General features: G+C 47.3%; 1 protein-coding gene across 2 annotated transcripts in view; it reads right to left on the reverse strand.

The window, feature by feature from the left end:
• The window catches only part of EHD2 (EH domain containing 2), a 57,927-nt gene that overhangs the window by 17,004 nt on the left and 19,052 nt on the right, over positions 1-21,871 (reverse strand). For both annotated transcript variants that reach the window (XR_014514740.1, XM_083455465.1), the window contains exon 3: positions 8,135-8,547. Coding sequence is in view for 1 of the 2 variants with exons in the window: in XM_083455465.1 (XP_083311591.1) it covers positions 8,135-8,547 (413 nt within the window). In the remaining variant the exon portion in view is untranslated. The remainder of the gene's footprint in view (positions 1-8,134; positions 8,548-21,871) is intronic.

Raw genomic sequence — 21,871 nt, forward strand, 5'->3', positions numbered from 1 at the left:
CCGAATCGGAATCCCAGGCCATCACACTCTGACCCCTTATATGGGATTTGGTATATAAATTTTCCCTTGGCTTTTTTTGCTGGCCCATGTAGGACCAGCATGGATAGCTGGCTCGGGTGAATATCTGATGTTTCCTCCCTTTATGGTCTTGATTTATGGGCTACTACAAAAATGAGGTTGCATTTTAAGCTGTATTTTAAGCCGTATTTTAATTAAGTGGCTTTTTTCTTTTTTCTATTATGTTGTATTGTAATTTATATTCGGTGTTAGCCACCCTGAGCCCAGCCCTGGCCGGGGAGGGCGGGGTAAGGAAAAGGAAAAGGGACCCCTGACCATTAGGTCCAGTCGTGACCAACTCTGGGGTTGCAGCGCTCATCTCGCTTTATTGGCCGAGGGAGCTGGCGTACAGCTTCCGGGTCATGTGGCCAGCATGACTAAGCCACTTCTGGCGAACCAGAGCAGCGCACGAAAATGCCATTTACCTTCCCGCCAGACCAGTACCTATTTATCTACTTGCACTTTGACATGCTTTCGAACTGCTAGGTTGGCAGGAGCTGGGACCCAGCAACGGGAGCTCACCCCGTCGCAGGGATTCGAACTGCCGACCTTCTGATCGGCAAGTCCTAGGCTCTGTGGTTTAACCCACAGCACCACCCGTGTCCCATTATTATTATTATTATTATTATTATTATTAATGAACTACACTTCCCAGAATTCTTTGGGGGGGGGGCTCATGCTCTAAAGGCACAGTGAGTACATTGGGTCAAAGCAAGCGCTATCGTTCCACGCTTCTCTCCTTGCCAAAAGTCTGATTTTTAGTGGGAAGGTTTGCTGCTCAGGAACCCCAAATCAGCTTCAATCGTGCAGCCTGAATTTGCCAGCATGTGACTGAACCCCCCCCCCCCTGAAATAAGGGCTGCCTGGACGTGTCCTCAGTCCTCATTCAACTCCAGGGTTGGTGTGCCTGACACTGGAGAAAAATTCGCTGCAGAGGCCTTGACGTCCTTCCTTGTACAGCCACCCAGCTGTTTTTTGTGGGTTTGTGTTATTTTCTTTTTCCAAAGCCAGGAGGAAATTGCCACTGGAGGGCCCTTGTAATACAAGCCCATCCTTACAGGTGACAGGAAAAGATAAGGCTGAGAAATCTGGGGGCCAAAACAGAAGCTTCCTGAACTTTGGGTAACTGCTGGCTCGTTTTCTGGGCAACTGAAGAACCTTGTAAATAATCTGCAAATCTGTTTGTGTGTGTGTGTGTGTGAGAGAGAGAGAGAGAGAGAGAGAGAGAGAGAGATGGAGGAGCTGGCAGAAGGAGTGATACTTCCTTGCTGCTGGAATAGATTGGCTAGAATTAATCTCTGCAGTGTTTTCTAAGGGCAAATCACGGCAGTGGATTCCCATATTTCCAAGTCACATCAATCACACTATACACCGAAAACATGTGGCTTCCCTCAAAGAATCCTGGGAACTGTAGTTTAGCTGCTCAGAACTATAATTCCCAGCCCCCTTAACAAAGTATAGTTCCTGGGATTCGCTGGAGGAAGCCATGACTGTTGGAAGTGCTATAAGAGCGCTTTAAATGCACAGTGTGGACGTGACCTAGGTCAGCTATGTATGCCGGCAGAGGGGGACATTAAGGAGCTGAAACCTGGGCCGGCCCTGTCGTTGGACAAGGTGAGGCAAACCACTCTAGGTGGCAGATTTGGGGAGGCTATTTCAGCAAGCAGCCAATTATCCAGGGCCAAAGGAGATGTGATTATGTGCCCTCTCATCCCTCCAAATCATCCGCTGGCCAGAGGTGCCCATCCAAAACATTATTCTAAGATGTGGTGATGCTGTCAGATGAGATCCCACACAGTACTGTGTAAGTTATTACAGTGGTACCTCAGGTTAAGTACTTAATTCGTTCTGGAGGTCCGTACTTAACCTGAAACTGTTCTTAACCTGAAGCACCACTTTAGCTAACGGGGCCTCCTGCTGCTGCCGCGCCACGAGAGCACGATTTCTGTTCTCATCCTGAAGCAAAGTTTTTAACCTGAAGCACTATTTCTGGGTTAGCGGAGTCTGTAACCTGAAGCGTATGTAACCTGAAGCGTATGTAACCCGAGGTGCCACTGTATTATAATATGAAAATTAGGGATGTTAACCAGTTAAGAATTAAGTAATTTAGTAAGGGCAATTACACACACACACACACACACACACACACACACACACACACACATATTGGTTTTTACAGATAATTTCCAAAAATCATATAACGTACATTCTTATCTTATACAATGTTTTGGACTTCCATCAACTCCTTCACTAATAATTCTTATCATGGTTTTCTCTGCAATCTTTCCCATAATCCTCCTTACAAAACTTCTTGCAATCCTACTAGCGTAATCTGTTGATTACAATGGCTTTTCAAATAATTCATATATTTACTCCAGTCCTCTGAGAATCTCTGGTCCCGCAGGTAGGGGCACTTACCAGGTCTATACATAACCTTCAGGCGTTCAAAGTGCTTCCCGTGTATCACAGAAACATAGACTCATAGAATTGTAGAGTTGGAAGGCACCCCAAAGGTCATCTAGTCCAACCCCCTGCAATGCAGGAATCAGCCTTCCCCAACCAGGCGCCCTGCAGTTATTTTGGACTGCATTTTGGACTTACCATGTTGGCTGGGGCTGATGGGAGTTGGAATCCAACACCCATCACCTCGCCATCCTTACAATAGTGGTTTGTTGCTGTTTCCTTTCAAAGGCCGTGTTCCCTTGGAATTAATCTGTTGGCGACAGCATGCCGGCGGTGGATAGTGACAGAACGTAAGCGGACTAGGCTGTGTCTAAAACTGGGTGCGGACAGCACCCAAACCAGAAAAAGTGGGTCGCCCCTTCCCTCTCTATCTTGGCAATGGTAGGGCGGAAGGCAAGGATGCCAACAGCAGTTGGAGTCAGTGCCAGCGACAGGCAGAAGCAGCCGATTCTAGATTGGTACCCATCTTCTCTGCCAATTTCTACAGAAACGGAGGAGGGAGAAGATAGGAACACCACAGGGATGCGTACTCAGTCCGCTCCTTTATATTCTTTACACGTACGATTGTGTCGCTGCTCACCCTAGTAATAGGGTTGTCAAATTTGCAGATGACACAACCGTGATTGGGCTCATCTCTGAAAGGGAGGGTGAAATGGCTTATAGAGATGAGGTGGAGCGGCTGACAGAGTGGTGCAGAGCTAACAATTTGCTCATAAATACAAGGAAGACAAAGGAACTTGTGGTGGACTTCAGGAGACAGAAGAGCAATGTCCAGCCACTTTTGATTGATGGGGTCTGTGTGGAGAGGGTAACAACGTTCAGATTTTTGGGCATTGAATTACAAGAGGATCTGTCCTGGAGTGTCAACACAAGGGGGCTTGTGAAGAAGGCGCAGCAGAGACTGTATTTTTTGAGAATACTAAGGAAAAACCATCTTCCGCAGAAACTGCTGCTTGCCTTCTATCACTGTGCCATTGAGAGCATGCTCACTTATGGCTTATGTGTGTGGTACGGAAGCTGTACTACCCAGGACAGGATGGGGTTGCGCAGGGTTGTTAAGGCAGCAGAGAGCATTGTTGGCTGCCCACTCTCCACCTTAAAGCAGATTTATGCCACAAGGTGCCATAGGAAGGCACTGGACATAGTAAAAGATCCATCGCATCCTGGTCACTGTCTCTTCGAGCTCTTGCCGTCGGGACGGAGATACAGGACGATGAAGACAAGAACGAGGCGTCTTAAGAACAGCTTCTTCTCCAGAGCGATCTCGGCCCTGAATGGGAAGCCCGGACTTTGAAAGTCATCTAATCTCCCTTGCTGTATTTTACTATATTGTTTAATTAGTGTTTTTATGGAGCAGTCAAGTAATTTCGTTGTCCCCGAAGGGGGCAATGACAATAAAGATATTATTATTATTATTATTATTATTATGATGATGATGATGATGACAGGCTGCACTACTCTCTGGATTGGTCAAAAGCAAGAGGGCAGAGAGGTGTGGGGCTGGCTGCAGGCAGGCTGAGGTTGGTAGGGCAGTGTCCCTCACACCCTCATAGAGCAGCCTCCAGGGACTCAGACCCATGCCTGGCTTGCTGAAAGACTGTCTTTCTGATGGGTCAGAAAATAGCTACTGCTGTTTGTGAGAAGTGGGAGCCAGGATTCGACCTATGGCTAGGACGGATCTTTGGGTGAGGCCAGGCTGCTCTACCCATCTCCGCTACTCTGCATACCCAGAGCAGCAGGCCTCAGAAGAGAGAAACGAGGCGGCGTCATTCATCTAATTAAGACGGCGGAAGATGCCACCTCATCAGGAACGTGCTTAACGAGAAAACCAGAGCAAAACACAGAGGGAAGCGTTGGGAAATAGGAAAGGGGTGGTCGAGCCCATAAACACATTGTACCCTGAAGCACAATGCGGGCTTCCTCTGCGGGGACGGGGCCATTGTTCAGAGGGGGAGGCGCAATAAAGTCCCTTCCCAATTGCTCGGGAGAACAGGAAAAGCAGCAATTAAAAACTGGGCGTCAGGACAAGCCGCGGTCTCCTGCGGCGGAGAAAAAGGGGAATGGGGGTGGTTTAGTGGAAGGGCCCCTCTGCAAGTGTGATCGTATTACTTAAGGTCAATCCTTTCAAAAAGGAAAAGCGGTGTAGTTGGAGACAGCGGAAGGAGGGCACTTGTAGGATGAAGCACGGCATGGGAGTCCATCCTCAGTATGGGTGAAGAGAAGTTCAGTAATGCATCTGGTGCCAGATGGGTAAAGCCTGCCATTGCATGTCCTCTCCCAACAACCCCATTCAAACTCCGTATTTTCTCACTGTGTGGCGCATCAGCCAAGCCCTTCCTTCATTCACAAACATGTCTGCAACGCTGGAATATCCTTCCATTCAATAATGCTTGCCATCTCCACCTATCCCTGGTTGCAATGGGAAATTACCCCACTGGCCAATAGTTCTGAGGTCATTAATAGAGTGGTACCTTGGGTTAAGGACGCGGGTGGCGCTGTGGGTTAAACCACAGAGCCTAGGGCTTGTTGATCAGAAGGTCGGTGGTTTGAATCCCCACGACGGGGTGAGCTCCCGTTGCTCGGTCCCTGCTCCTGCCAACCTAGCAGTTCGAAAGCACGTCAAAGTGCGAGTAGATAAATAGGTACCGCTCCAGCGGGAAGGTAAACAGCGTTTCCGGGCGCTGCTCTGGTTTGCCAGAATTGGCTTAGTCATGCTGGCCACATGACCCAGAAGCTGTACGCCGGCTCCCTCGGCCAATAAAGTGAGATGAGCGCCGCAGCCCCAGAGTTGGTCACGACGGGATCTAATGGTCAGGGGTCCCTTTACCTTTTACCTCGGGTTAAGTAATTAATTCGTTCCGTTGGTCCGTCCTTAACCTGAAATTGTTCTTAACCTGAAGCACCACTTAAGCTAATGGGGCCTTCTGCTGCCGCTGCACCGCCAGAGCACAATTTCTGTTCACATCCTGAAGCAAAGTTCTTAATCTGAGGTACTATTTCTGGGTTAGCGGAGTCTGTAACCTGAAGCGTATGTAATACGAGGTACCGCTGTATTCCCTCTCTCTCTCTCTCTCTCTCTCTCTCTCTCTCTCTCTCACACACACACACACACACATTGGGCTGTTCAAATGGGATAATGCCTGCTCTTCCTTCAATCCTCACCTCAGTGGAACACTTTAAGAATAACCTCCCTTGTGCCATTCATTCACACAACATACCCATATCACGGTCTCTTGCAACCTGAAGTTCCCTCAGTGGGCAATTCCTGTTCTCCTTTCCAGTCCCATTTCAATGCGACTGTATCCTACAGGTGACTACAACAGAATTCCCACCCCACCTCTGTTGCTGCACCTACCCCCATTGCAATGGGACATTTCTCCTGGCGGGAGTGCATGCCGCATTCTCCTGTTGGAGAAGATCCCTGCCTGTGACAGATCTCCCTTTGGGATCATTCGCCTTTCACAACCCAGCAAAAGACACAATGCCTAATTGCCCTCCAATTCCATTGCAAAGGAATGTTCCACCGCCAGCCAAGGATGTTTTGCAACAGAGCATTCACAGCTGCAATGGAGTGCCCCTGAAATGGGCAGAGGCCGCACTTCCCTTCCTCCTAATGGAACTGGTCCACAGGGCATCTCAAACTGGGGTCCGTGGACCACCAGTGGCCTGTGAGCATCGTTCAGGTGGTCTGCAGTAAGCCTGCAAAAATACAATTAAACATCATACAACATCTAGCGCAGTGTGTGATATGTGCTACAAAAAGCAGGCAAATTAATAAGTGTCCGCCAAGACCAGGGGTCAGCAAACTTTTTCAGCAGGGGGCCGGTCCACGGTCCCTCAGACCTTGTTGGGGGCCGGACTATATTCTGGGGGGGGGGGGGATGAACGAATTCCTGTGCCCCACAAATAACCCAGAGATGCATTTTAAATAAAATGACACATTCTACTCATGTAAAAACACGCTGATTCCCGGACTCTCCGTGGGATGGATTTAGAAGGTAATTGGGCCAGATCCAGCCCCTGGGCCTTAGTTTGCTTACCCATGTAATATGGAGAAAAGCTTCTGGGAGATGATATATAATGAGATGAAAAAAATGTTGAAATATACATTTATAAAGAAACCAGAAGCATTCTTATTGGGCATTGTAGGAAGTGATATAAACAGAAAGGAAAGTAAGCTGTTTTTATATGCAACAACGGCAGCATGAATGTTATTGGCCCAAAAATGGGAGCAAGAAGAATTACCGACAAAAGAAGAATGGAGGATGAAATTAATGAACTATGCAGAATTGGACAAACTAACAGGAAGTATTCGAAATCGGCGGGACCAGAAATTCACAGAAGACTGTAGTAAATTAACTGATTATTTGAAAAGTATTTGTGATGACCAGACTATGTTTGTAGGTTTGCAAGAAGTTTTGTGAGGAGTATTATTGGAATTATTGCAAAAATGGATAAAAGTGAGGAGGATTAGTTATGACAATTAAAGGTAATAAGAATTTAAGAAATGCATAAGAAATGATTAAAACGGTGGATCAGCAGAGGTGCTGAGGGAAGTCCAAAAAAGATTTTATAAATGATGAAGATTTGTGGTATGTATTATAATTTATATGTTAAAATTAATATAAAATATTTTTTTTAAAAAATAGTTTGCCTACCCATGACCAAGACCCTCAGTGATTTTCAAGCACTCTGGGTGACAAGGGCAGTTTGGGAACCATCAGAACAAAACATTATCTTACTGTCATTGACCAACAGCTTATTGTCATTGACCAACTACTGGGTCATAGAATCGTAGAGTCATCTGTTCTAAACCCCTACAATGAAGGAATCTCAACTAAAGCATCCCTGACAGATGGCCATCCAACCTCTGCTTAAAAACCTTCAAGGAAGGAGAGTCCACCACCTTCCGAGGGTGTCCGTTCCACTGTCCTAACACTTCTTACTGGCTGATCCTGTCATGGGTCGGGAATCAGCTTCACCTGCTGAACAGCAGCCTGAAGGAGAAGAAGGCGGAATGATGCCACCTGCAGCTGATCAGCCTTCAAGAACAGGAGAAGGCACTGATGAGAACCAGCTGGCTTCAGCCTTCTTAAGCAGAGCTCTCAGCAGCAGTCAGATGCTGGAAACAATGCCTGTGGTTCTCGGCCCTGCCTTGCTGTTTCCTGCTCTCCATCTAGACCCTTGTCTCTGTGATCATCTGGATTCCCTGACCTCTGGGTCCCCTGACTTCAGATGTGGATTCTGCTCTCAGGCAAGTGTTCCTTGGAGACTCCTATCCCCTTCTTGATCAGGAACAGGGCCTGGACGGGGCTATGACAGCTCTTCCTGATGTTTAGTCGGAACCTCCTTTCTCATAACTTGACACCCATCGCAATGCATTACCTGCGGCAGGGGGTGGGGAACATGTGTGCCTTCAGATGTTGTCATATTACAACTCCCATCGCCTTTGATGACTGCTGGCTGATGGGAGCTGGAGTCCAAGAACATCTGGAGGGCCACAGGTTTCCCCAGCCCCGATCGACCAAACATCTCCTTGTTGTCCTAGGATATTCTTCTCCTTAGCCACCGCTGAGACCTTCCCTGTCTACCTTGTGGCCGCCCAAGTACTCACCCTGACCAGACGGGCTCTCTTGACCAAATCGTTAAGCTTCCTCAGGGCAGAATTCCGGGGCAGGTTCTGGATGTCCGTGAACAAGTCCTGCTCCTCGAGCTCAAATAACCGTCGGTTATCGGAGATCATCAGGGGCTCCGACCAGAAGGACCCGATGTAGACACGCAGCACCTCGGGCGTGTTGAACACTTTGCCCAGCGACCACATGAGGGCGCCGTAGACCCGCATCAGCTGCTGCGTCTCCACCATGTCGGCCTTGTTCAGGACCACCCGGATCTTGTCCTCGTTGCCCTTGAGGGCCCGGATGGCCTCCGAGAACTCGTCTGAGATCTCCAGCTTGTGGGCGTCAAAGAGGAGGATGATGAGGTCCACGCGCTCGGCAAACCACTGCAACACCGCCGGGAAGTCGTAGCCTGCGGAGGAGAAGAGAGAGCCTTGTGGAATAATGTGGGATGTGAAACACAGAGCAGTCAAGTACAACATCCCTAGAGTGGACACAAAAAGGGGGTGTCTGGACCAGCCAGTCGGAACTTCTTGTTTCCTCCTAGGCTGGCACAGACTTCCTCTACATGTGACCAGAGGTGGGCGTGGCCTCTCCTGTGCAGGTAACTAAAGCATAGGACTGGCCACCATCTCTCTCTCTCTGACTACATTCGTCGAAGAAGCAACATCAGCTTAGCCTAAGATGCTCTCTTGGCTTCCAGCCAAGAGAGGTCAAAGGGACTATCTCTTTATGGTATAGATTGCAGGTACATTACTTTTGTAACTTAAGTCTGCCTTCTGGGATCCATCTGTGAACAGAATGAGTGAGTGAGTACAAGTGGTAGCTCTGGTTGAGAACGGGATCCGTTCCGGAGCCCCATTTGCAACATGAGCAGAACACAACCCACCTCTGAGGGTTGTGATTTGCCACTTCTGCGCATGTGCGTGACGTCATTTTGAGCATCTGCACGAGCTGCGAAACCCGGAAGTAACCCTTTCCGGTATTTCCGGGTTGCCATGGGACGCAACCTGAAAAGATTTAACTTGAAGCAAACGTAACAAGAGGTATGACTGTAAACTCTTTTTATACTTTTATAGAAGGCTGTGTCATGTCTATTTCTTTTATGAGGGCCTAAAGGGGAAATTACCGGGTAACTTATTTTAGAGGCTTTAGCGAGCCTGAGCAAACGCATTTGCTGTGCGAGTTTAAAAAGGGGAATGTTACTCTGCTAAATTGTAGAACTTGTTAACACAAGTTGGAAAGGATATAATCAAACAATATCCTGCATCCCTGAATATTCCCACAAATAAGAAGTTATTTTGCACACACACGCCCCCTGCAAAGTGGCATCTTAGCTCACTTTCAGGGAAAGAAGCAGCTTGAGGGCGGTTGCTGCCATTTTTATTTTTTATTTATGCTTATCAGGTTTATACATTTCACTGATTTTACAATCATTTTCCCATTTCAAAACCCGACCTTTCCCCTCTTTCTGCGGTTCCTTAAATTAATTTTTACTATTTTCTGCATATCCAAATTAACTTAATTTGCTCATTCATCTGCTTTATATATATACTCTTATCAAACTACAGGTTAATACAATAATACAATAATCCTGCCAATGTTCTTATCCATTTACAATTTATCTGTAAATATTCAATCAACCGTTTCCAATCTTTAATAAAAAGTCTGTTATCTTGATTTCTTATTCTTCTAGTTGCCATTTCTGCATATTCCATAAGTTTTTGTATCCATTCTTCCTTTGCTGGGACTGCTGCTTCTTTCCATTTTTGCGTGAGTAACATTCTTGCCACTGTAGTAGCATATATAAATAAATTTCTATACAATTTAGGTAGTTCTGTCCCTATAATTCCCAAAAGGGTTGCTGCCATTTTTGAAGCTTCAGCTGCATACAGACTGTGCCTTTAAGGTACATGACTATCCCAAAGAATCCTGGGAATGGTAGTTTGCCCCTCAACAGAACAATTCCCAGGACTCTTAATAAACTACAGTTCCCAGAATTCTTTGGGGGAAGCCATGTCCTCTAAATGTGCATGGAATGTGCTTTAGATCTATGGTGTGGATCTGCCTCTTGCCAGACCAATGGCCCATTGTCTTACTGTTGTTGTTTAGTCATTTAGTCGTGTCCGACTCTTCGTGACCCCATGGACCAGAGAACGCCAGGCACTTTTGTCTTCCACTGCCTCCCACAGTTTGGTCAAACTCATGCTGGTAGCTTCGAGAACACTATCCAACCACCTCGTCCTCTGTCGTCCCCTTCTCCTTGTGCCCTCCATCTTTCCCAACATCAGGGTCTCTTCCAGGGAGTCTTCTCTTCTCATGAGGTGGCCAAAGTCTTGGAGTCTCAGCTTCAGGATCTGTCCTTCCAGTGAGCTCTCAGGGCTGATTTCCTTCAGAATGGATAGGTTTGATCTTCTTGCAGTCCATGGGACTCTCAAGGTTCTCCTCCAGCACCGTAATTCAAAAGCATCAATTCTTCGGCGATCAGCCTTCTTTATGGTCCAGCTCTCACTTCCGTACATCACTACTGGGAGAACCGTAGCTTTAACTATACGGACCTTTGTTGGCAAGGTGATGTCTCTGCTTTTTAAGATGCTGTCTAGGTTTGTCATTGCTTGCTTACTACTTGCTTAGTAAGTTGTCTTACTACTGTCTGCAAAATAGCTGGCTGTGGACTTGATAGGAGTCTTTTCGCACCCTACCCACAGCTGCTAGGGCCCCTCTGTTTTTTCCCTTCGCTCTTTGTCTCCACTCTTAATAAAGCTTCTTAATTTAGAATCTAGGGTTTGACTGTAAACATTAAGACATCTCAAGGATTTTTGTGTTGCGTGCCAAACTGCCGTTTCATACTACAGTATGAAATGGGTTGAATTCGCTCAGTGGCACGTTCTGGGGAGTTAGCTGGTGTTTTCTACCACAGACAGAAAGTTGCCAGTCTTGTTCCCCTTGGTCAAGACCCTAAAAGGCAAGGGTAGCCAACGTAGCGCCTTCCATATGCTTTTGACTACAGCTCCCATGATAATAATAATAATTTATTATTTGTACCCCGCCCATCTTGGCTGGGTTTCCCCAGCCACTCTGGGCGGCTTCCACAAAGACCAAAAATACACGAATATGTCATACATTAAAAACTTCCCTGAACAGGACTGCCTTAAGATGTCTTCTGAATGTCAGGTAGTTTATCTCTTTGACATCTGATGGGAGGGCGTTCTACAGGGTGGGCGCCACTACCGAGAAGGCCCTCTGCCTGGTTCCCTGTAGCTTTGCTTTTCGCAATGAGGGAATCTCCAGAAGGCCCTCTGCGCTGGACCTCAGTGTCCAGGCTGAGCAATGGGGGTGGAGACGCTCCTTCAGGTATACTGATCCCCGGCTATTCATCATGCTGGCTGGGGCTGATGGGATTTGGAGTCTAACACCACCGCCATGTTGGCTACCCCTGAGCTAAAGTCAACTGAGGGGTAATGTCAGCAATTAAGTACAGTGGTACCTTGGTTTACGAACTGAATCTGTTCCAGAAGTCCAGAACCAAGGCATTCTTAAACCAAGGTGTGCTTTCCCATAGCAGCGAGGGACTCAATTTACAAATGGAACACACTCAACAGGAAGTGAAACATGTTCTTATTCCAAGGCAAAGTTCACAAACCAAAACACCTGCTTCTGGTTTTGCAGCGTTCTTAAACTGCGCTGTTCTTAAACCAAGGCACCACTGTATAGGAGAAGCACTGAAGGATGATCATTATTTATTAAATTTGTATACCGCTCTTCATCTGTCATCTCAGGGTGGTTCAAAACATAAGGATTCAAAATGAAAACACAAAATACATTACAAAAACAAAACAAGCCAATAAAACACACACACACACACCTGTTTCCCCCTTGCTTCAATCCTTTCCAAGGGAAAACCTGCTCTTTAGTGATAGATCATAACAACTGAATTGCTGTTTACTTCGAATGAGCACTAAAGAGCAGTTTTCCCTGGGAGAAAGCAGTGGGACACGTGTAAGTGTGGTTAAGCCCCATGTAAGAACCAAAATACAGCCAATCCTTTGAAATTCACAATTATCCGAATTTTGCAATGTGTTTTTTTCCAACCTATGTTTCCAAAAATGCATACAGTGGTCCCTCGGGTTAAGTACTTAATTCATTCCGGAGGTCTGTACTTAACCTGAAACTGTTCTTAACCTGAAGCACAACTTTAGCTAATGGGGCCTCCTGCTGCTGCCGTGCCGCCGGAGCACAATTTCTGTTCTTATCCTGAAGCAAAGTTCTTAACCCAAGGTACTATTTCTGGGTTAGCGGAGTCTGTAACCTGAAGCGTATGTAACCTGAAGTGTATGTAACCCGAGGTACCACTGTATATGTAAAGATGTTAGTGATGATCGCATGCAAAAATGCATTATCTTAGGGGAAACTTCTTGCAGAAATGGGTACCCTAGCCAAAACTACATTTTAAAATGTTTTTGTTGTGTGAACCGCCCTGAAAACCTCCAGGTAGAGGGTGGTATATAAATTCAATAAATAACAGTAATAATTTCAAATGCGTTTGTTAGAAGAGATTTGTACTGAAAAGTTAATGGAATTTCAGGAGGATTTTATATTTTAAAATGTTACCGATTGCTGTAAAGTGTAGAGAGCTGAATTTAAGACATGAGAGAATGAGAGACAGACAATTGATATATTCTTCCATTTCTAGTTGGAGATGACTACAGAGCCTTCCTCTCCTATGTCTCCCCTCCCATTTCTCAGCCAGTTCATGACTGAACAGGTGAATAACTTCCAAAAATTAACTTAGAGGAGGAGAAGCAGCAGAAACAAATTAAAATAAAACATGCCTCACAAGGAACATGTTTTTATCGCTAGCAACCAGGATGCCCTTTTTCCTGTCCAACAAAAGCCGATTTTTTTCTCTCTGTTTTTCGGTTCCAATAAATGTGATTAGCTAGTCCCTGAGCCCCAAAAGAAGCTGCGAGTGTGGCAGGAAGATCATAGAATTATAGAGTTGGAAGGGACCCCTGTGGTCATCTAGTCCAACCCCCGGCAATGCATGAACCTCAGCTAAAGCATCCATGACAGATGACCATCCACCCTCTGCTTAAAAACCTCCAAGGAAGGAGAGAGATGGGGAATTCTCTGAGGGCAGGAATGTGTTTCAAATATACTCATAGTGTGCATAAATGAAGCAAAAGATGGATACTGTCCCAAATTTTCCAGCAGTCAGCTTCTCTGGATTTCCTTTCCTCACTCCCCATGTTTTTTTCTTTGATTTTCATAAAGGTAAAGGTACCCCTGCCCATACGGGCCAGTCGTGTCCGACTCTAGGGTTGCGCGCTCATCTCGCTCTAGAGGCCGTGAGCCGGCACCGTCCGAAGACACTTCCGGGTCACGTGGCCAGCGTGACGAAGCTGCAGCTGACAAGCCAGCACCAGCGCAGCACACGGAAACGCCGTTTACCTCCCCGCTATAAAGCTTTATCTACTTGCACTTAGGGGTGCTTTCGAGCTGCTAGGTGGGCAGGAGCTGGGACCGAACGACGAGAGCTCACCCCACCGCGGGGATTCGAACTGCCGACCATACGATCGGCAAGTCCTAGGCACTGAGGTTTTACCCACAGTGCCACCCGCGTCCTGCTTGATTTTCATACAATTTAACAAATTCAATTCAGTTTCACCGCAACGTTCCCTTAACATTTTGACTTCCCATCCTTACTTCCACGATGTTTCTGTTCACATCCTTTATCGACTGCCTTAAACGTAACTTATCTCTATAGCCTTTCCTTTGCTTATATCTCCACTCCTGCCTGCAATTTCTTAGGGCTATAATATTTTCTCAGGTGGTCCTGAGAAAAGGGCTTCCACAAACATTTCGCCTTCTTGGTCTCTTATTTTTGCCGTCCATTTCGCCATCTCCATATAGTCCAATAGTTTTAAAGTTCACTCCTCTTTCGTTGAAACGTCTTCTTCTTTCCGAAAAATGTATAAAACCAGTTCAAATATGTGTTGGAAGTGTAAGTAAAAGGAGGGGACATTTTACCATATGTGGTGGGATTGTAACGAAATTAAAGAAGTTTTGAAAAATGATATACAATGAACTGAAGAAAATGTTCCATCTAACATTTGTTAAGAAACCTGAAGCATTTTTGTTAGGGATTGTAGGAAAAGACCTGCCAAGGAAGCTGAAAAATATCTTCATGTATGTGACAATGGCGGCAAGAGTCTTAATAGCACAAGGATGGAAGAACGAGGAAACCCTGACTAAAGAACTATGGCAAGAGAAACTGATGGACTACGCAGAATTGGCAAAAATTGACACATAAGCTACGGGACAAGGATAACTGTGACTTTAAAGATGAATGGGAACCCTTTACAAAGTACTTAAAGAAACAACAAAGTGAACTGGACTCCTTTTGAATAAATGCTCACAAACTTTTTATTGACAATAACCAGTCAGATAAATTAAGGATCATTACAGTTTTGTAGCATGCAGAGAATAGCAGTTGTAGAGAAACCAGAGATTGGAGCTGTGGGAAGTCGGGGGGGAGGGGAGGGGGGTTATTATATGGGAGGGAATGGGGGGGAATCAAGGATGATATGTTTTAAGATAAACTCTATCTGTGCACAATTATATACCCCTCGCTCATGTCCCCTGCTCTCAGCAACCTGGGTGCCCCTCTTCCTGTCCAGAAAAAGCAGTCTGCCCCCCCCCCCAGCCTCTGTCCCGGACTCTCCTTCTCAGCCCCCTCCCTCTTCTCCATCTCTGCCAAATCTAAACAAGCTCTGCAGCTTTCGTAGCTGTTGGATCAGAGCCACCCCTCTCAGCCTCTCTCACCCGCCTCTTGGCAGCCGAAGTTCAGAAGGGCTTGTTCCACAGCACCAAAAAAGGAAACCGAGCCGTTCCATAGGAAAGTCTGAGCAATGAGCCCTCATTGTTCTGACCGATTAAAGAAAAATAATAAAGATGGGAGATCTTAAATAAAAGAGGCAGGGTTGGCCGGCCGCGCAGCCTTATCTTAGAGAAGCACCGGCGGGAAAAGGGGTTGCCAGAGGTCACCTGAACGATGGCGCATGCATTGCCCAAGTGGAATATGCTGCTCCGGATTGGTGTCACAAGACAGAGATACAGAAGGTCAAGAGAAAGGAACCATTCTCTACTCCCTGGTTTGCCCCCAGGGCAGGCCTGGAAAGGATGGCGGGACAGGGTTTAAGCCCGTGTGAGCTCTGGCAGAGGAGCAAGGGTCCCTTTTTGAACATCGCCCCCTGGAATATGCGCTACAATAACAAAAGGTGAAAGTGCCCCTGAGTGTGTGCAGAGTGCATTTTGCCTCACCTTTGAGCAGCTAGAGCCAGGCTGTACTGGGCTGGGGGGCCTGCCCAAGTATTTAAGGAATTAACTACTGCAGCATGGGAGTCCAGACAGGAAATTGACAGTCATGGCTAATGGGCCCTTGTTGCCTTTGTCAGCTACTGCATTTCTGGTGAATTTTACAAGCTACATAAACTCTCCCTTCTTGCACACAAGAGCAAGATTAAAATACTGTATGTATGTGTGTGTGTGTGTGTGTGTGTATATATATATATATATATATATATATATATATCGAGATTGCCTGCAAATTGCGAGTTTACAAAGTGCTGCTTTTTGCAGGTTTCTTTCCTTTCCCCTTCTGGTTTATTAGCACACCAGTGATAAGGGGCCAACTTTCTAGGCAGGCAGCCCATGCTAGCGCGTGCCCTCTGGGTGATAGCAGGCTCCAGGGTTCTGGCCGGATCCAGACCCAGTTGATGAGCAGCCTGTGGCTGGCAGAGGAAGATCTGGCCCAGGAGAACAGTGGGTGTTTAAGGAGTGAATGTATCTCCTTGGAGAAGGAATTTCCACCCTTCCCTGGTTTATTTAGTAAAGCAGAGGAGGTGGTGTGAAAACAAATGTTTCTAAGTCTTTCCTGCAAAATGTAACTGACTCAATGGAATCTGAGCAGACAGACACACCCAGTGCTGCCAGAGGCACAAGAATTCTCATGCATGACTCCTGGTGTGAGATGTGAGGCTGTTTGCATTCCTGTACATGGCAGTTGTCTTTGTCCATGGAGTTTTCTTGGCAGGGATACTGGAGTGGCTTGCCGGTTCCTCCTCCTCCATAGCTATGGCTATGGTTTTCCCAGTAGTGATGTATGGAAGTGAGAGCTGGACCATAAAGAAGGCTGATCGCCGAAGAATTGATGCTTTTGAATTATGGTGCTGGAGGAGACTCTTGAGAGTCCCATGGACTGCAAGAAGATCAAACCTATCCATTCTTCAGGAAATCAGCCCTGAGTGCTCACTGGAAGGACAGATCCTGAAGCTGAGGCTCCAATACTTTGGCCACCTCGTGAGAAGAGAAGACTCCCTGGAAGAGACCCTGATGTTGGGAAAGATGGAGGGCACAAGGAGAAGGGGACGACAGAGGACAAGATGGTTGGATAGTGTTCCTGAAGCTACCAGCATGGGTCTGACCAAACTGCGGGAGGCAGTAGAAGACAGAATTGCCTGGCGTGCTCTGGTCCAGGGGGTCACGAAGAGTCGGACACGACTAAACAACAACAACACATGGAAGATGGAGATTTCAGGGCCACTCAACGCATCATTAACTGGTGGGCGGTGCCCCCGAAGCTTACGGCATAGCTACTTTCAAGCAGAGGTGCTGCCAAAGTTCGGAAAGGCCTGCTTCAAAATGCCAGTGTGGTGCAGTGCTTAGAGCGCTGGACTAGGACCTGGGAAAACTCGGGTCGAATTCCCACTTGGCCACGAAGCTCACAGGGGTGACCTTGGGACAGTCGCTTCCTCTCAGCCTCTCTTACTTCACAGGCCTGTGGGGGTTAAATGAGGAGAGGGAGAGGACCATCTACGCCACCTTTAGCTTCTTGGAGAAATAAGCAGGATATAAATGCAACAAATAAGTTGTCCGATTCGCAACAACTCAGGTGTATTTAGAAACTGAGCACCAGATCCCTGAGGTCTTCTCCAACTGAGACGGTACAAGAAGATTCTTGGTGTGTGCGGCCAGATTGAGTGTCGCTGCTGTGGATGATATTCTCATTGTTCACTGTAAGATTATATGACCAGACCATGTAACCGACCAGCTTTTGACTTGGCAAATACAGTGGTACCTCGGGTTAAGAACTTAATTTGTTCCGGAGGTCCGTTCTTAACCTGAAACTGTTCTTAACCTGAGGTACCACTTTAGCTAATGGGGCCTCCCGCTGCGCGATTTCTGTTCTCATCCTGAAGCAAAGTTCTTAATCTGAGGTACTATTTCTGGGTTAGCGGAGTCTGTAACCTGAAGCGTCTGTAACCCGAGGTACCACTGTACTCTTCCTCACCTGCGATTCACAGCAAATGATATTGAATGGTGCCGCACAAATGCACCTAACAATATTGACTCTTAGGAACTATAGGTCACCCCTACCCTTCTCCCGAAACAATGAGCCTGGAAACAAAGATCTGGATGGAGGGCAGTGAGAAACAATGGAAAGAGCTGGCCCATATTGAGAAGATACAGTGCACGGCCGCACGATTTCTGTTCTCATACTGAAGCAAAGTTCTTAACCTGAGGCACTATTTCTGGGTTAGCCGAGTCTGTAACCTGAAGCGTCTGTAACCCCGAGGTACCACTGTATCTTCTCAATATGGGCCAGCTCTTTCCATCCGTTTTTCATGCAGAAGGCCTTTGGTTCAACCTACTGCCTCTCTTGGTAAAGGCTGGCAATGACCCTTTCCTAAAATCCCGGAGAGCCATGCTAGGAAATACTGACTCAGTAGAAGCCAGCTTCCTATGTGCAACTTTGTGCATGAAACAAAGCGCTGTTGTGCGGTTAAACCAATCGATTTGCATCGGTTATAATTGGAAGCTCGTGGTTTTGCATCGTGGCGTCGTGTCTCGCTGGGTTTTGCTAATGAACAAATCCAAACCCCGATTGGGAAACCCAGTTAACTTTGGCGCATAGGCCAGCAAACGGCTTGGATTAGATTGCCAAATTAGCAGGGGAAAGGGGAGTTTCCCTCCACCAAGATGCTTAAGAAATACCAAGCAAATTCTGAACTGAACAGGGAAGGGTTTCCAGTAGAAGAGGGAGTGTGGAATGTGCTGGGTTGGCTGGAGAGGGGGGTGGTGGTGAACCGCCCCCCCCCCGCCCCAGCTTTTATTGCTGTTGCTGCATCTAGAGTTGTTTTGCCGTGCAAAAGAGAAGGAGGGGAACCCTGCATATTTTTATACAAAGATAAGAAAGAACACGGCAGCCCTGCTCATCCACGGCATTTTTCTTTGGTTTGTGCAATCACCGATACTGTGTTGTTATGTACTGAGTTGAATAGGATCCAAATTGCAGCCGTCTGATTGGTCCTAGAATAGGATCCAGAATGCAGCAGTCTGATTGGTCCTAGAGCAATAGAATCCAGAATGGAGCTGTCTGATTGGTCCGCAGGAGCCGCCCAATCCAACTCCAGGTGGAAGTGAATCCACAACCTGATTGGCCTACAGGAGAATCCCGGAATTAGCCAATCACGTGGGGCCCATGGTGTAAATAATGTATATAAAGCAGACATTTCGGGGGAACTTCCATTCCTCACGACTATGAGCTGAATAAAGAAGCATGAAATCCACACTTGACTCTGAGTATATTTCATGTGTTTTAATTTGTTGGAAGCTGCCCAGAGTGGCTGGGGTAACCCAGTCAGATGGGAGGCATATAAATAAATTGTTGTTGTTGTTAGTGATGGTGGTGGTACAGAGAGAACCAGATACAAGGCAGCAGAGGGAGATGTCCAGGGCCCCCAGTTAGCAGAATGAGTAGGAAGGCACCCCAACCTGCAGCAAAGACTGCCTTACCATAGTTTGGCTGCCCAAACACACCATGCATTTCAAGCACGTGACCTCCCCCAAAGGATCCTGGGAACTGTAGTTCGATAAGGGTGCTGGAAATAGCGGCTCTGCAAGGGGGAAACTACAGCTCCCAGGGTTATTTGAGGAAAGCCATGCGCATTAGGGACGCGGGTGGCGCTGTGGGTAAAACCTCAGCGCCTAGGACTTGCCGATCGTCAGGTCGGCGGTTTGCATCCCTGCGGCGAGGTGCGCTCCCATTGCTCGGTCCCAGCACCTGCCAACCTAGCAGTTCAAAAGCACATCAAAAGTGCAAGTAGATAAATAGGTACCGCTCCGGCGGGTAGGTAAACGGCATTTCCGTGCGCTGCTCTGGTTCGCCAGAAGCGGCTTAGTCCTGCTGGCCACATGACCCGGAAGTGTCTTCGGACAGCGCTGGCCCCCGGCCTCTTAAGCGAGATGGGCGCGCAACCCCAGAGTCGGACATGACTGGCCCGTACGGGCAGGGGTACCTTTACCTTTTATGCGCATTAAATGTGCTTTAAGTGTACAGGGCGTGCACAGCCTGCGCCTTGGTGCCTGGCGAAAAGGAATCTTTGAATATTAGAAAGATTATGAAGCCCACAGGTGCGTTTCCAAAGCCAGATGGTTGCCTTTTGGAGCTTTTGAGCGAAGGCTGGCAGCGGCGAAACCCCGAGAAAGAGCCGTAATTCACTTTGAAGGGCAGGCGGCTGACTCCGGCTTGTGCCGACTCGCTGCGAGGATTTCCTCTCGGCTCAGGAATCCCATGGATCCCTGGCTGTGCGCAGGAGAGGGAGCCAAGGAGCAGGGCGGGATCTGGACAGGCCCAGGCTGGCAAAACCATAGCACAGAAGGAGAAGCTTTTACCATCCATGGGGGAGAAATCTGTCCTGATCCGCAATTGGGTTTTTTTTTTTTTTTTTAAGGGGGAAGATTTAAAAATACTAACAGCTCCTCATGTCTGAAGGCAGAGAACAAGAGACCCATGTTTTTATGGCGGTGAAATCTAGGCCCGTGTAAGTTGTAAGCTGCAAGCAGCCCAGGAACCTCGTGCATTTTGATGCTTTAGGGAGTTGCAGTTTCTGAGGCCCCCCCAGCTGGAGGTTTGCTGAGCTTTGCAGAATGTCACACCATACATCATGGGTAGGCAAACTGAGGCCTGGTGGCTGGATCCGGCCCAATCGCCTTCTCAATCCGGCCCGCGGACGGTCCGGGAATCAGCGTGTTTTTACATGAGTAGAATGTGTCCTTTTATTTAAAATGCACCTCTTGGTTATTTCTGGTGCCTGCCTGGTATTTTTACATGTGTATATTTCCCCCCCAAAATATAGTCCAACCCACCACATGGTCTGAGGGACAGTGGACCACCCCCCTGCTGAAAAAGTTTGCTGACCCCTGCCATACATTGTTGGGGGGCTATAAATCCAATTCACTAGATGAATCCAATTCACTAGACACTAAATGATGTCGGGACAGTTACTGGCCAATGGGATTTTTCTCCCCAAGAGCAAACATAAAAGAGGGAGTGTTGGGGCTCAAGGAAGTTGCGGCTTTCTAGCTCACAAGCCCTGCTTGGCAATCCTAAACTTACACAAATTCACTGCCAACCAATCATACTGCTGCATTGTTCTAGGACCAAACAGACTGCTGCATTCTGAATCCTATTGTTCTAGGACCAATCAGACTGCTGCAATTTGGATCCTATTGTTCTGGGACCAATCAGACTGCTGCAGTTTGGATCCTATTCAACTCAGTACATAACAACTAGCAAGGGAGGTGTACTCCACACATGCTCAGAAGCACTCATTCTTTATTATTATCAGACCACCTCATGTACCATTTGAGAACCAAAGGTTTGCACTGAAAGGCAGCTCCGTTTCAAACTTCAACCAAATTTGAAGTGGAGCTGCCTTAGAAAGCAAGCATTTAATTCTTAAATGGAACTTGTGGCGTTGTTCCGGCCTGTCTATAACATGTTTGTGCAAAGTTTGGCTGGGCAGGTTCAGGAGGATGAGTTGGGACAGAGGTCGCCAAACGGAATGTGCCACCGCTTCAGAACCAGATTACTGTGGAGGGCTATCATATAGTAAGTAAAGGTAAAGGGACCCCTGACCATTAGGTCCAGTCGTGGCCGACTCTGGGGTTGCGGCACTCATCTCGCTTTACTGGCCGAGGGAGCCGGCGTACAGCTTCTGGGTCATGTGGCCAGCAGGACTAAGCCGCTTCTGGCGAACCAGAGCAGCGCACGGAAACGCCGTTTACCTTCCTGCTGGAGCAGTACCTATTTATCTACTTGCACTTTGACGTGCTTTCGAACTGCTAGGTTGGCAGGAGCAGGGACCGAGCAACGGGAGCTCACCCCATCCACGTCCCAATCATATAGTAGTAGGAAAATAATAACAGTAATACTGGTAATATTATGTCCCTGCAAGCAGAAAGTTAGCATGCATCAGAAAAAGAGCCAGTGTGGTACAGTGGTTAGAGTGTTCGACCCGGACCTGGGAGAGACCAGGGTCCTCACTCGACCATGAAGATCACAGGGTGATCTTGGGCCTCCCTCCCTCTGTGCCTAACCTACCTCACAGGGTTGTTTTGTTGCTTAACTGAGGAACCAGAGACACCACCTTGAGCAACTTGGAGAGAAAAAGCTGGTATAGAAGTGCAATAAATAAATAAATATACGGTGGTGCCCCGCAAGACGAATGCCTCGCAAGACGGAAAACCCGATAGACGAAAGGGTTTTCCGTTTTTCAATGCGCTTCGCAGGACGAATTTCCCTATGGGCTTGCTTCGCAAGACGAAAATGTCTTGCGATTCTTGCGATTTTTTTTCGCTCCCCACCCCCTTTTTCTAAGGCACTAAGCTGC

Source organism: Podarcis tiliguerta, assembly GCF_965153285.1.
Source record: "Podarcis tiliguerta genome assembly, chromosome: 8".
In the NCBI taxonomy this organism is placed as follows: domain Eukaryota; kingdom Metazoa; phylum Chordata; class Lepidosauria; order Squamata; family Lacertidae; genus Podarcis; species Podarcis tiliguerta.